Consider the following 13888-nt stretch of genomic DNA (forward strand, 5'->3'; position numbering starts at 1 on the left):
TTATTATTTAATTTCAGTTATTTAAAAAAATGAATTTTACTCCCTTTATTTTATTTTATTTTATTTCAAAACAACAAACACGCACATGACATGACTACAGCAAACACATGGAAATCTGGCATCATTCATTCATTCATTCATTTTCTTTTCGGCTTAGTCACTTTATTAATCTGGGGTCACCACAGTGAAATGAACCACCAACTTATCCAGCATATGTTTTACGCAGTGGATGCCCTTCCAGCTGCAACCCATCACTGCGAAACATCCATACACTCTCATTCACACACACTCGTACACTACAGTCCATTTTTAGCTTACCCAATTCACCTATACCACATGTCAATGGTGTGTGGGGGAAACCGGAGCACCCAAAGAAAAACCACAGCAACACAGGAAGAACAAGCAAACTCCACACGGAAATGCCAATTGGCCCAGCCGAAGTTTGAACCAGTGTGTGTTTGATGTTTCAGGGAAAATGCTTTTGACTATCTGGAGTTCCGGCTGTGGATCGGCCTGTGGTCTGGCTTTATGTGTCTGGTTCTGGTGGCGACCGATGCCAGTTTCCTGGTGCAGTATTTCACGCGCTTCACAGAGGAAGGTTTTTCTGCGCTCATCAGCTTCATCTTCATCTATGACGCCTTCAAGAAGATGCTCAAACTGGCTCATCATAACCCCATCAACTCCGGCTACGACCTGGAGCTGGTCACCCAGTATGGCTGCCACTGCACACCTCCAGAAGGTGAGGAAAACACCACAATATACTCTGTTTTTTAAATTTGCATTATTAATTTATATTAAAATACAATTCTACATTATTAATGATGACTAATGATGTCCATTTTTACAAGATGTAAGATAAGTTTTAATGTCCCTAAAGTGTGTGTGTGTGAAGTTTCAGCTTAAAGTACCCCACAGATAATGTTTTATAAATCTTTGAAACGGTCCCTTTTAGGCTTTGCTGTGCAGTTTTGGTGACTGTCACTTTAAATTCAAATGAGATTGTGCTCTTTTCAAAAGAGGGCGGAGCTACAAATGCATACGTATCAGCATAGTGCAGATTCAAAAACAAGACTAATGTCCTATGTTAGTGAAAGAGAGATGGTCACTAATGGGCGGGGCTTTTCCCCTCTGATGACACGTATGTTGAATGATGAATGCAATCAAAGTGTTTTTGTTAGTGTTGATCAAGTGTGATTATAAAAAATTACATTAATACATTTTTACTATTAAAAGCTGTCATATTCAAAGACTGTTCCACACAACTGTGTTTAAACCAATGACTGTAAAAAATATGGACGACGCGACAGCCCCTTTTCCCATTGAACGCCTTGAGGGCAAAACGCCTGCTTGACGGGCACAAACTGTCGCAAAAGACTGCTGAAATTGGAGCCTTGACATGCGCAGAAGGATTGTCTGATGGAGCCAGAGGAGGAGCCGCGAAAATGAGCGGAGTCGAGCTTCCAACCAAACGCTTTATGTAAAATCAACCACGCCCCCGAACTTCTCAGCATGCGTTTGCGGTCATATCAACACAAATGGATGTAATAACGTTAACAAATATGAGGGTTTTATATATTCAATCACGCCAGCTCCGGGCCGCAGCGCATAACCTACTCGCGACGTCGCGGGCTGATTCCGGCTCGCATGCGGCAGCGCCGGCTCGCTCGGCCGCCGCATCTGGCTCGATTGACTTGGGCTGGAATCGGGCAGTGAGTCCAGGCATCCGGAGTAGGTCCAGCAGAGGTAGTCAGTCTGAGCTCTGAGGGGTAAATCTCTAGCCGGAACTGGCTTGAGTGTGTTTTGCTATCTGGGTGGTTAGGCGTGTATCAGCAAACTAATAAAGCCCGAAAAAAGCCCTGACCTTAGCGAATAAACAGTGTTCCACCAGGATCATGTATGTCAGAAACTGTAGTTTACTGCTGAACTCATTTTGTCATGGTAAAATAACACAGAAATCGAATAAAAACACTTCAGTCTCCTGCCGAAGCTCAGACGCGCTGCTTTGAGAAACTGTCAATCACAGCTGTCAATCACGATGACACGCCCAGCATTAAATTACTGCTAAAAACAAACTGTTTACAAAAATGAAGATCTGCACCTATTTCAGCACAATAACCAGTGCCTTAATCGACCAGAACCATCTTTCGGGACAGTTTATTGCAAGTGAAATAATTTTTTTTATTTGGGCTCAAGTCTCCTTCATTAACACGGAGGAGGCGGGCTTTATGACTTGTACTGCAGCCAGCCCCCAGGGGCACAACCACGCACAACCATCTCTAGGGTTTACAGAGAATGGTCTGAAAAAGAGAAAATATCCAGTGAGCGGCAGTTCTGTGGGCGCAAATGCCTTGTTGATGCCAGAGGTCAAAGAAGAATGGCCAGACTGGTTCCAGCTGATAGAAAGACAACAGTAACTCAAATAACCACTCGGTTCAACCGAGGTCTGCAGAAGAGCATCTCTGAACACACAACACATCCAACCTTGAGACGGATGGGCTACAGCAGCAGAAGACACACCGGGTGCCACTCCTGTCAGCTAAGAACAGGAAACTGAGTCCACAATGCACACAGGCTCAACAAAATTGTACTATTTAAGATTGGGAAAAATGTTGCCTGGTCTGATGAATCTTAATTTCTGCTGCAACATTCGGATGGTCGGGTCAGAATTTAGTGTCAACAACATGAAAGCATGGATCCATATATATATATATATATATATATATATATATATATATATATATATATATATATATATATATATATATATATATATAAAACAGGACCTATTATGCAAAAATCCCTTTTATAAGGGGTTTGTTATCAGTATTATTATATTAATGTATTAATAGTAACAGTTTAATCTTCATATTTGTGATGAAAAAAGTTACTTTGTTTAATGACGTGTATAGCTGTGTATTATAACATGTTTATATTTTCATAATGTTGTAATTAATATTTTATTTCAGAGAAAACCTTAAATCAACAAAAAAAAACATTAAAACATCATAAACATTAATCTTTTCTTTCAAAAGGGAACGTTTCAGCCCTGTACTTGGAGAAAATGGAAGCCTTGATGAACAACACTGGACAGGTGAACCATTAAGCTACCTACAATGCATCAGCACTCACATATGAGTGAAGGACCGTTCACATATTGCATCTTTTGTGCGCACAAGTTTATTATTTCAATTAGAGCTTGTTAGTGCATGTTGTGAGCAACACACGCTTGCACACCGCGCTCGCTTTTTCCAGGCGTCCCTAGATGAAAACATCTCAACTTTTCCGAATGCTGCTAACCCACCGCGAGTCATGTGACAAGAACTGACCAATCAGCTTCATACTTTACACATTTAAGTAGACTAATTATTTCAGATGAACACAGAACAACAAACACTGCAGTGCTTTTTAAATTTCTCCATTGATAAACTTGTATCAGAGCTGCAGCAATGGTTTGTCAGTTTGTCATCCTCTAAGAAAATGGCTGATGGCTGCCTTAAACCAAGGAGTGCCAGCAGAAAGCACATTGAAAATAGTGAAGGAAGTGATGAGCTTACCACACGCTTTTAGACGTGATATGTGAACAGCCCCTTAAACTCCCATTATTGACGAGTTACTGCACAAATTCAGTTCAGATACTATTGACCATAAATTGCATTGACTATTACAATTGAAAATGATATATTTGTGTGTGTGCGTGCGTGTGCTTGTGCGTGTGTGCAGCATCACCTGAATGCGACGTGGGCGTCTCTGTCCCGCTCTGAGTGTCAGGAATGGGGGGGTCAGCTGGTGGGAGCGACGTGTGACTTCGTCCCAGACATCACACTCATGTCTTTCATCCTGTTCTTCGGCACATACGCCTGCTCCATGGGGCTCAAGAAGTTCAAGACCAGCAGATTCTTTCCCACTACGGTACACACACACACACGCGCGCACACATGCACACACTTATACACATAAACACACATGCTTGCACACACATGCACACACTTATACACATGCACTCACCTATACACGCAAATTCACAAATATACACATACACACTATACACACAAAGACACTACACACACACACTCAAACATACTGTACATACTTACACAACCCCACCACAAACACACACTCTCACACATACACACACAAACACACACACATTCACTCACACACACACACACACACACACGCGGGCACACATGCACGCACTTATACACATAAACACACATGCTTGCACACACATGCACACACATGCGCACACATGCACACACTTATACACATGCATTCACCTATACACGCAAATGCACAAATATACACATACACACTATACATACAAAGACACTACACACACACTCAAACATACTGTACATACACAACCCCACCACAAACACACACTCTCACACATACACACACAAACACACACTAATACACATTCACTCACACACACACGCGGGCACACATGCACACACTTATACAAGCAAATGCACACACACACACACACACAATCACACAATCACACATGCACGCACTTATACACACAAATGGACACACACACTACATACATAGACACCACACAAACACATACTCAAACATACTGTACATACACACCACACTACAAACACGCACAAACACACTCTCAAACACATATACACAGACACTCACACATACAAACACAAAAACACACACGCTCACACAAAAATACACATACACACACACACAAACACACACACACAGACATTCTCACACGTGCCCACTTAGACATGTAAACTCACACACTGTACATACATAGACACCACACACACATAAACAGACACATACACTTAAAACACACACACATACTGTACATACTTATTGCAAGCACACACACGTACAAACACTCACTCCACACAAACACACATTCTCACACATACACAAACATGCTTTCATACATACAGTACACACCACACACACTTACACACATACTGTATGTACATACCACACAAACACACACTTACATACAAACTGACATTACACATATTGTACACACATACAAACACATACACACACATACATACAGAAATACAAACCTCACACATGTGCATGCTTTTACACACAAATTCCACACATGAACAAACACACACACACACACACACACACACACACACAAACACAAATATCCAGATGCTACACATCACAAGGGCACTCACATATAGACACACACACACACACACGTCACCAGCGCACTCACATAAAAACAAACACAATGCGCACACATCCACAAACACACACATACATACACACACACACACACACACACGTCTCCAGGACACTTAATGAGGAGCTTCACTGTCTCATACAAGACTCATGAGGACTCTCATCCTCACAGGAATAGAGCAAAACACACACACACATACACACACACACATACACACACACACATACACTATGGTTTAGACTGCAATCTGAAAGTCATTGCTTCTGCATTAAAGTGGTCTTTTGCTTTGGCAGCTGTGATGGAAAATTGTCCATCCCTGATCCTTACAAAAATGCTGAAGCATATTAGCAATCTGCACTCATTAAGCCTCCATTAATCTGCACTAATGAGAGATTACAGCTAAAAAGATTACAGCTTTCACTTTCAGTTCTGCTGTTGACGATCAACCTGGAGTTGACGATCAGTGATGAGTTTGAGTTATTATTATCGAGTATTGCATTTAACAAAAGCTGTTTACTACTGAGCAGCTTGTAAAATAAAATTAAATAAATGAAATGAAATCATTTATTTAAATTATTTATTTATATAAATAATAAAATAAAATTAAATTAAATTAAATCAAATCAAATCAAATCAAATCAAATCAAATCAAATCAAATCAAATTAAATTAAATAAAAAAAACCGGCCCGGGAAAAGCGGCAGAAGATGAATGAATGATGAATGAATAAAAAGTAAATAAAAAATTAAGTTACATTGAATTAAAAATATTTAAAAATAAAATAAAAAGATTAATAATTTTTTTAATAAAATAAAAATTATTTAAAAAAAATAAAAAGTTGAATAAGCTAAAATAAAAAAATATTTTTAAAAGATAAATATAATTTAGTATTAAATTAAATTAAAATAAAAATATGTTTAAAATAAAATAAAAAATAAATACAAAATTAAAATAAGTTAAATTAAGTTAAAACAAAATTAAATAAATGAAAAATACTTTTAAAAGATAATTAAAATAAATTAAATGTAAACTTTTTAATAAAAGCATAAATTACATTAAATAAAATTAAATTAAATTAACTAAAAAAAATAAATAAAATGATGAATAAAAATGAAAATGAAATAAAACAAAAGATTTTAAAAATAAAATAAAAAGATACATAAAAAATAAAATAAGTTAACAATTAAAAAAAAAATATATATATATACATATATATACATATATATACATATATATACATATATATACATATATATACATATATATATATATATATATATATATATATATATATATATATATATATATATATATATATATATATATATATATATATATATAGACACCACACAAACACACACTTAAAAAAGGCACAAACACTTAAAACACACATATGGTGATTCTAGAGTTTTTAGATTCTAGAGTTGATATGGTAACACAACAACTGTAGTAATATCAAAAAATGACTCAAAACTGCAATTTTCTGGACAATTGGCTATATTATACTACAATACACTTATTTACACTTATGTTTACTGTAGTAAAAACTAAAGTATACAAAGTTTATTACGCTATTCCAGTTCACTATAGTCAATACTACTATATGTGGTAGGTTCTATCAATAAAGAGTTATAAATACTGTAATACAGTATAACACTCTTTACTGTAGTATTGTTCAAAAAGACCATAGTATTTACTTTAAATGACTATATTATGTTTTTCATGATGTTTGAGCTTAAATAATGAACTTACAGGAACTTCAATAATATTCTTGTTAAATCATAATTTGTCTACCGTATGCACCCGTATGAATCCTATAGTAAAGGGTTGTTTCTATGCCTGCAGGTCCGCAAGCTGATCAGTGATTTCGCCATTATTCTGGCCATTCTGATCTTCTGCGGTGTGGACGCTCTGGTCGGCGTTGATACACCCAAACTCATCGTGCCGAGTGAATTCAAGGTGTGTATTTGTGCTGAAAGACTTTAATCTCTGTGTGAGGACCCTCTGTGTTACTGTAATCCTTTATTAGTGGAATATTATACCTTCAAAGCACTCCAAACCTCTAATTCAAGTGTGTGAATGTGTGTGAGAAACAAACATTAGACACAAGTGTGTGTCCTGTACGAGTGTGTGCTTGTATTGTTCCAGCAGAAGCTCCGTTTACATAGAGCTGAATCAATACAACGTCCACTTTATAGCGTCTTTCATTAGAAACATTAACTAAGCAGAGCAGACGATGTAAAGCAGAACAGATCAATAGAGAACAGAGCTGAAAAAGTAATTATGATGCTCATATTTCTGTCTGAATGTGTGTTTGCGCTGTAATGAACGTGAATTTTGTAATGTTTGTTGTTTGGATATTATGTAATGTTTGCTGATGGATGTTATGATTATTATAAACACAAAAACTATATATGTAATTTATTATATATATTACTATATACACTCACCGGCCACTTTATTAGGTACACCCTACTAGTACTGGGTTGGACCCCCTTTTGCCTTCAGAACTGCTTTAATACTTTGTGGCATAGATTCAACAAGGGACTGGAAATATTCCTCAGAGAACAACCATGCCACGTTCAAAGTCACTTAAATCATCTTTCTTCCCCATTCTGAGGCTCGGTTTGAACTTTGACTGTTGGTTTGAATTTTTGACTGTCTTGACTGTGTCTACATGCCTAAATGCATTGGGTTTTTGCCATTTGATTTTTGCGTTAACAAGCTCTTGGACAGGTGTACCTAATAAAGTGGCCAGTGACTATATTCCTTATTTGTATTATTTTTCAAATATTTCACAGCTGATGTTTAACAGATTTTATAGCATTTCCTTTTATATTTTTCTACTGGAGAAAGTCTTATTTCTTTTAGTTTGGCTGGAATAAATTAAATTAAATGCTAAGATCAAAATTATTGACTCCCTTAAGAATGTATTATTATTGTTTAGATTGGCTACAGAACAGAAATAATTAAGCCTATAAATTGCACTTTAATATCAATACAAAATCAATTAGTTATTCAAAATTAATTATTAAACCAATTATGTTTAAAAATGTGTTGAAAAGAAATCTCTTTGTTAAACTGCACTTATATAAATATTTGAAATATATTAGAAAATATCTGAAAAATTATACAAATTTCACTGGATTGTTAATTTATTTTTACATATGCACACATACAGTATAAACTCATGCTTATAGAATATAAATAAAAATTATATTTATAAAATTTAAATCAAGAAAATGTAAGATGTGGTTTTAAATAAAAATGAATGAATAAATAATAAATAAATAAATTATAATAATAAATTTATGTTTATAAGTAAATAAATAAGTAAATAAAAAAATAAGTAAATAAATAAATTATAAAAATACAATTATATTTATAAATAAATGAATTAAACAAATACATTTGTTTATAAATAAATAAAGTAATTAATTAATTAATTATAATAATACATTTGTGTTTAGAAAACAATAAATAATAATAATAATAATAATACATTTATGTTTATAAGTATATAAAAATATATAAATTCTTTTAATACATTTATGTTTTTAGTGAATAAAGAAATAAATAACTGAATAAATTATTATAGTACATTTATGTTTGTAAGTAAATACAAAAGTTATGATAATATATTTGTTTGTAAGTAAATAAAAAATTATGATAATATATTTGTTTATAAGTAAATAAATAAATAAATATAAATAACTGAAAAATTATAATAATACATTTATTTTTATAAATAAATAAATTATGAAAATATATTTGTTTATAAATAAATAAATAAATAAATAAATTATAAAAATACATTTATGTTTATAAGTAAATAAATAAATTATGAGAATATATTTGTTTATAAATAAATAAATAAATACATTATAATAATAATACATTTATGTTTATAAGTAAATAAATAAATTATTATAATATATTTGTTTATAAGTAAGTAAATAAATTTCAGTCATTGAGGTAAGAAGAATAAAATTTCTAAATTCTTTATATTTATGTATTTTAAGTTGTTTTCTTTTTTACACTGAACATTTCTAATGTCTGATACCACACAGATTTTTTATAAATGTTTAGATATCATATTTAGTGTGTGTAATGTAATTACGTGTAAATAAATTAATGTTTTTGTGTAAATGCAATATTTACATACATTTGCAAGTTATAAATTTTTTTTTATATCTTTGTGTATTATATATGTACATTGCTTCACCATATTTATTAATAATTTTGTAGATAGAATTTGAGTAGATATAATATATGTGTCTTGTGTATTGTTATCAATTAATAAGGTAAAACAATGTACATAGTTTTCTAATAAAATCTCAAGTTGTGTGTTTATAATCAATAAAAAATGTGTATCTACGGTGAAATGTATAATAGTTGGTGGTTATCCTCACATGATGGAGATCAGATTATGTTTTTAGCTTCTTATTCTCCTGTATTTTTAATTCATGTGTTACTCTAAACAGCCGACGAGTCCGCATCGAGGCTGGTTTGTGGCCCCGTTTGGAGGAAACCCTTGGTGGGTTTATCTGGCGTCTTTCTTGCCCGCTTTGCTGGTCACCATCCTCATCTTCATGGACCAGCAGATCACAGCCGTCATCGTCAACCGCAAAGAGCACAAGCTCAAGGTTTGAGCTTAAAAAAAATACACACAAATTCCCCGGAGTGAATATTATCAGGGATTAAACAGGAAGAGGATTACAACTACCTGCTGCACGCAAACCACTGCTATTGCCTGACTCCTATCACTGGTGTTCAAAGTCACCGTGAAATCATGACATGAACCATTCTTACTTTTCTTTACAATATTACAATGTTTTTTATGAATAATTAATCTGTGCAATTTTCATTTCACAATTCATCTTATTTGCAGTTTGTAAGAAATACTTCAGGCCAACAACAAACCACAACCATCTAATCTAACTGCTACATACAAAATCAAGCCCCACCCTACATTTGTTCTCATTCAGAAAGCTGTTTCAATACATTGCTATAAAGGCAAAACCATATGGAGAACTACATTTCAAATATCTAACAGATGTTATTTTTCTTGTTGGACTGCAGAAAGGAGCCGGGTATCATCTGGACCTGTTCTGGGTGTCGATTCTCCTGGTTGTGTGTTCGTTCTTGGGTTTACCATGGTATGTCGCAGCGACTGTGATCTCCATCGCCCACATCGACTCGCTCAAGATGGAGACCGAGACGTCCGCTCCTGGAGAACAGCCCAAGTTTCTAGGAGTCCGGTGAGAGTTTGTAGCAAAAAATGGAAAATTAACTAAGAAAGCAGTGGGCGTGGCTTGTTTTTTTTTTACTGCGAGCTGATTGGATGTAGTGAAGTAGGCGTTTCATTCAGAAACATCGGGAAAAGGGTTTGGGGAGAGTTATAACCTAACAGACTCCTCCCGCTCACCATTTCTGTTTGTTGTCAAAACTGACTGTTGGAGGGGCGTGGTTAGGTATGTTAGCCACACCCAATACCTCAAACTGACGTCGTCTGAGAATTAAGCTGCGTCCCAAATGGCACACTATACACTATGCACTCATGCACTATGTACTTATGCACTTACACACTCAACAGGATAGTACATGTATGTAGTGTTGTCCCAAATGGCACACTAATGTTTTTTTACTAAATGGAAATTCAAACCGTTTCCCTGATGACGTTTGACGGTTGCCAAATTAGTGAAATAAACGACCGAATTATCAAATAATACCTGCCGTGATTATTGCCGCATTCACCATCGGGAGGCGCTATAATCACTCTCGTAGGAGAATTTTGCTTTCTCCATCCAAAATAAATAAAGTTATCCAACATGTGCGTCCGATAGCTCCGCCCCTTCCGCTACGTAAGCAAACCTGCGGTTGTTGAGTGCGTGAAGTGTCCATCATTACACACTTCATTTTAGCGGCTGAATGAGTGCATCATCCGGGTAATTAAAGTGCACTTATTATTTTAAGAGTTTTCAGTGTGAACACACTACTTACACTATTTATACCACAAAATGGCGTAGAATAGTGCATAAGTATGCGATTTGGGACGCAGCTTTAAACTGAAAACAAACAGGAAGTGCATTTTCTGATTTCAGTTTTAAATTGCAAGGGGAGTAACAATTAATTTTTGTTTATTGGCATGCACAGATGAATTGTTCACCACAAGACTAGCAGTGTGAGCTAACAAAATCAATATGGTTAGTTTTAGTTTCATTTTGTACCTTAAACTGACAAGGCTTAAGAAACATGGATGTGTTGTTTATTCCTGCAAGAGTAACTGAGGCCAAAGAGTTTAGAATGACCAAGAGGCGACACTCAATAGAACGTTCCATTACAACAGCAGCGCCCAGCAACAGCCCTGGATTCCGCCATTTTGGAGTGAAAGCGATCGGCCGTCCATTGGATCTCATTACTGTCGCGATGGCAAGCAGCTGCGTTGTTTTTTTATTTATTTATTTAAAAGCGCATTAAAGCTGAGATACAACCTGAAAGACTTATTATCACAATCATCAGCACTTTTAATAGTTTATTTGACAGACTTATAATATGATGTTGTTCTATTGGAGTTTTCATTCTAAAATGGCCACCGCGCCATCTAGTGGCTGTTTCCTAAATAACACTAGAGTGTCGCCTCTTGGTGATTCTATGCTCTTTGCTGAGGCACAGTCTGTAAAGGCTCCGTCCTCTTTTAGAAATAGGCACAACAGCTCATTTTCATTTAAAAAGACACACATTAACACTCTTTACCTCTGGTAAAAAAATGACAAAATGTGACCTCTTTGAATCACTGTGCATCGAATTTTACATTATTTTTCTGTACTTACAAGAAATAACTAAATAATCATGTTGTTTTTATTGTAAATAAATATGTAGAACAGATTTTTGGCAAGTGGTGTTTTACAATGCAGAGTGAGAAATTTTTTTTATTTTAAAATAAGCTGACATCAGAACAGAAGAAGCCGTTACTAATTCATCAACGTCACTTTAAAGCTAGTGTTTAAATGATTCTCTATAGCACTTCTGGTGTGTGACCCCCTTGAGGTGATGACAAAACAGCAAATTTTGCGCACATTTTAAGATTATAAAGCTAAACGTGACATCAAATGCCATCGGACTACAGGGATTTCTCACCAGACTGCTGTTGTGTTTGCGATAAGGAGGGACAAGGCTGAATCCAGCTTCTTATTTGCAGCTTCTTATTGACTCTATCCGGTCCACCTTAAAAACCACTAGGCTTCCGTTTTTTCAGCTTTTTATTCGTGCTGAAAAAAACACACTGAGCAAGGGCTTATTATGCGGTTCTGACGCCATCTTGTGAATAGACAACTTCATCCGCCGCCGCCGAGCTCTTAGAAATTGTAAATATTTTAAAATAGACACTATTTTTGCAAATAAACTGCATAGTTTCAATCTAAACATCTACATTCTCGACTAAAAAGCTTCAAAATTATATTTGGTTGTCTAACAGCAGTAATATTTGTCAAAATATAGTGTCTCTGCTTGTTGCTGGCTGTATGTGGGCAGAGTAATACACAAAGGGTAAAGAGGCTGTACGGATGCTAATATTACTTAAATATATCACGGCTATCAGCCAATCAGACTCGAGATCCAGACAGAACTGTTATATATATATATATGTTGAATTTTTGTGTTGTAGCCATATAATGTGTCAATAAAATGGTTAGGGCTTTGTTTAGATTAGGTTAAGTATTGTGTCATTCATTGATAAATCTGTCTGTGAAATGTACACTTGGATGAACTAAAGGTTTTGTTTTATTGGTCAACCAGACAGTTATCAGCAGATGCTATTACTCTAAAAATGCTTCAATATCTCAAACAAGACATCTGATATAAGAGTTGATCACTGTCACAAGTTGCTCTGTGGTGTTTTTATGTTGAGTAGATGTTGCTGATAGTTTTGTGTTGTGTTTCTCCTGCAGGGAGCAGAGAGTCACAGGAATAATGGTGTTTATTCTGACCGGTCTCTCCGTCTTCATGGCCCCCGTTCTGAAGGTTTATACTTATCAATCTCCATGTGTTAAAGAGAAACCAGATGATTTTACTGTACAAGAGGTCATGTTTGCCACTAAAAGTTGACAAAACACACTTTTTTAAGCAAATATACACATATCAGTTTCGTGTTTTTCTGGGAAAACCAACTACAAATATGAATGAGTCATCACTGTGGCTCGTAATATTAGAAAGTCAATCACGAGTCAAGCTATAATATCAACAAACAGATATTTCAGAAAATATTCATTGTGTCTACATAATATAACTTAGGATATTTTAAGGAGTTCTAGTTATATTTGCTGAAGTGGGTGAAATATAGAGGTTATACAAGTGCTGATTTACACAAAGCTAAGTCTTGTTTTCTCTAATTGTTTTCTGGACAAAATAAAAAAGGTTAAACGAGTTTATTCTTGTATATCAGAACTTGTAAAACACTAGAAATGATCACTGTACTTTTTATATAACGCTTATAATGTATTTGCATGCACACAGTATTATAACATTGTTAACGTTGTAAATAATGTCAATTTATTAACCTAATTTTGTATTATTATTTTTTTTATTGGTTAGAATAGAAAGATTGCAATGGAGAGACAATATATTGTCATATAATCAGTGTATGGTTTGTGATACCACATAGTTTAATGTTCTTCAAATTAATGTCTTATTATGTCATGGTTTTATG

General features: G+C 34.9%; 1 protein-coding gene across 5 annotated transcripts in view; it reads left to right on the top strand.

Annotated features, from left to right (window-relative positions):
• slc4a4b (solute carrier family 4 member 4b) overlaps positions 1-13888 on the top strand; it is a 115380-nt gene that overhangs the window by 84634 nt on the left and 16858 nt on the right. For 4 of the 5 annotated variants that reach the window (XM_009295136.5, XM_009295135.5, XM_685028.11 and 1 more), the window contains 7 exons: positions 471-739; positions 3033-3091; positions 3721-3909; positions 7027-7140; positions 9666-9827; positions 10264-10442; positions 13131-13203. In XM_009295136.5, coding sequence (XP_009293411.1) covers positions 471-739; positions 3033-3091; positions 3721-3909; positions 7027-7140; positions 9666-9827; positions 10264-10442; positions 13131-13203 — 1045 coding nt within the window. Of the gene's footprint in view, positions 1-470; positions 740-3032; positions 3092-3720; positions 3910-7026; positions 7141-9665; positions 9828-10263; positions 10447-13130; positions 13204-13888 lie in introns of those variants that run through there. The other variant, XM_068215971.2, reaches the window with a different exon arrangement.

This window comes from Danio rerio, chromosome 21 (assembly GCF_049306965.1).
Source record: "Danio rerio strain Tuebingen ecotype United States chromosome 21, GRCz12tu, whole genome shotgun sequence".
NCBI classification, from domain to species: Eukaryota; Metazoa; Chordata; class Actinopteri; order Cypriniformes; family Danionidae; genus Danio; species Danio rerio.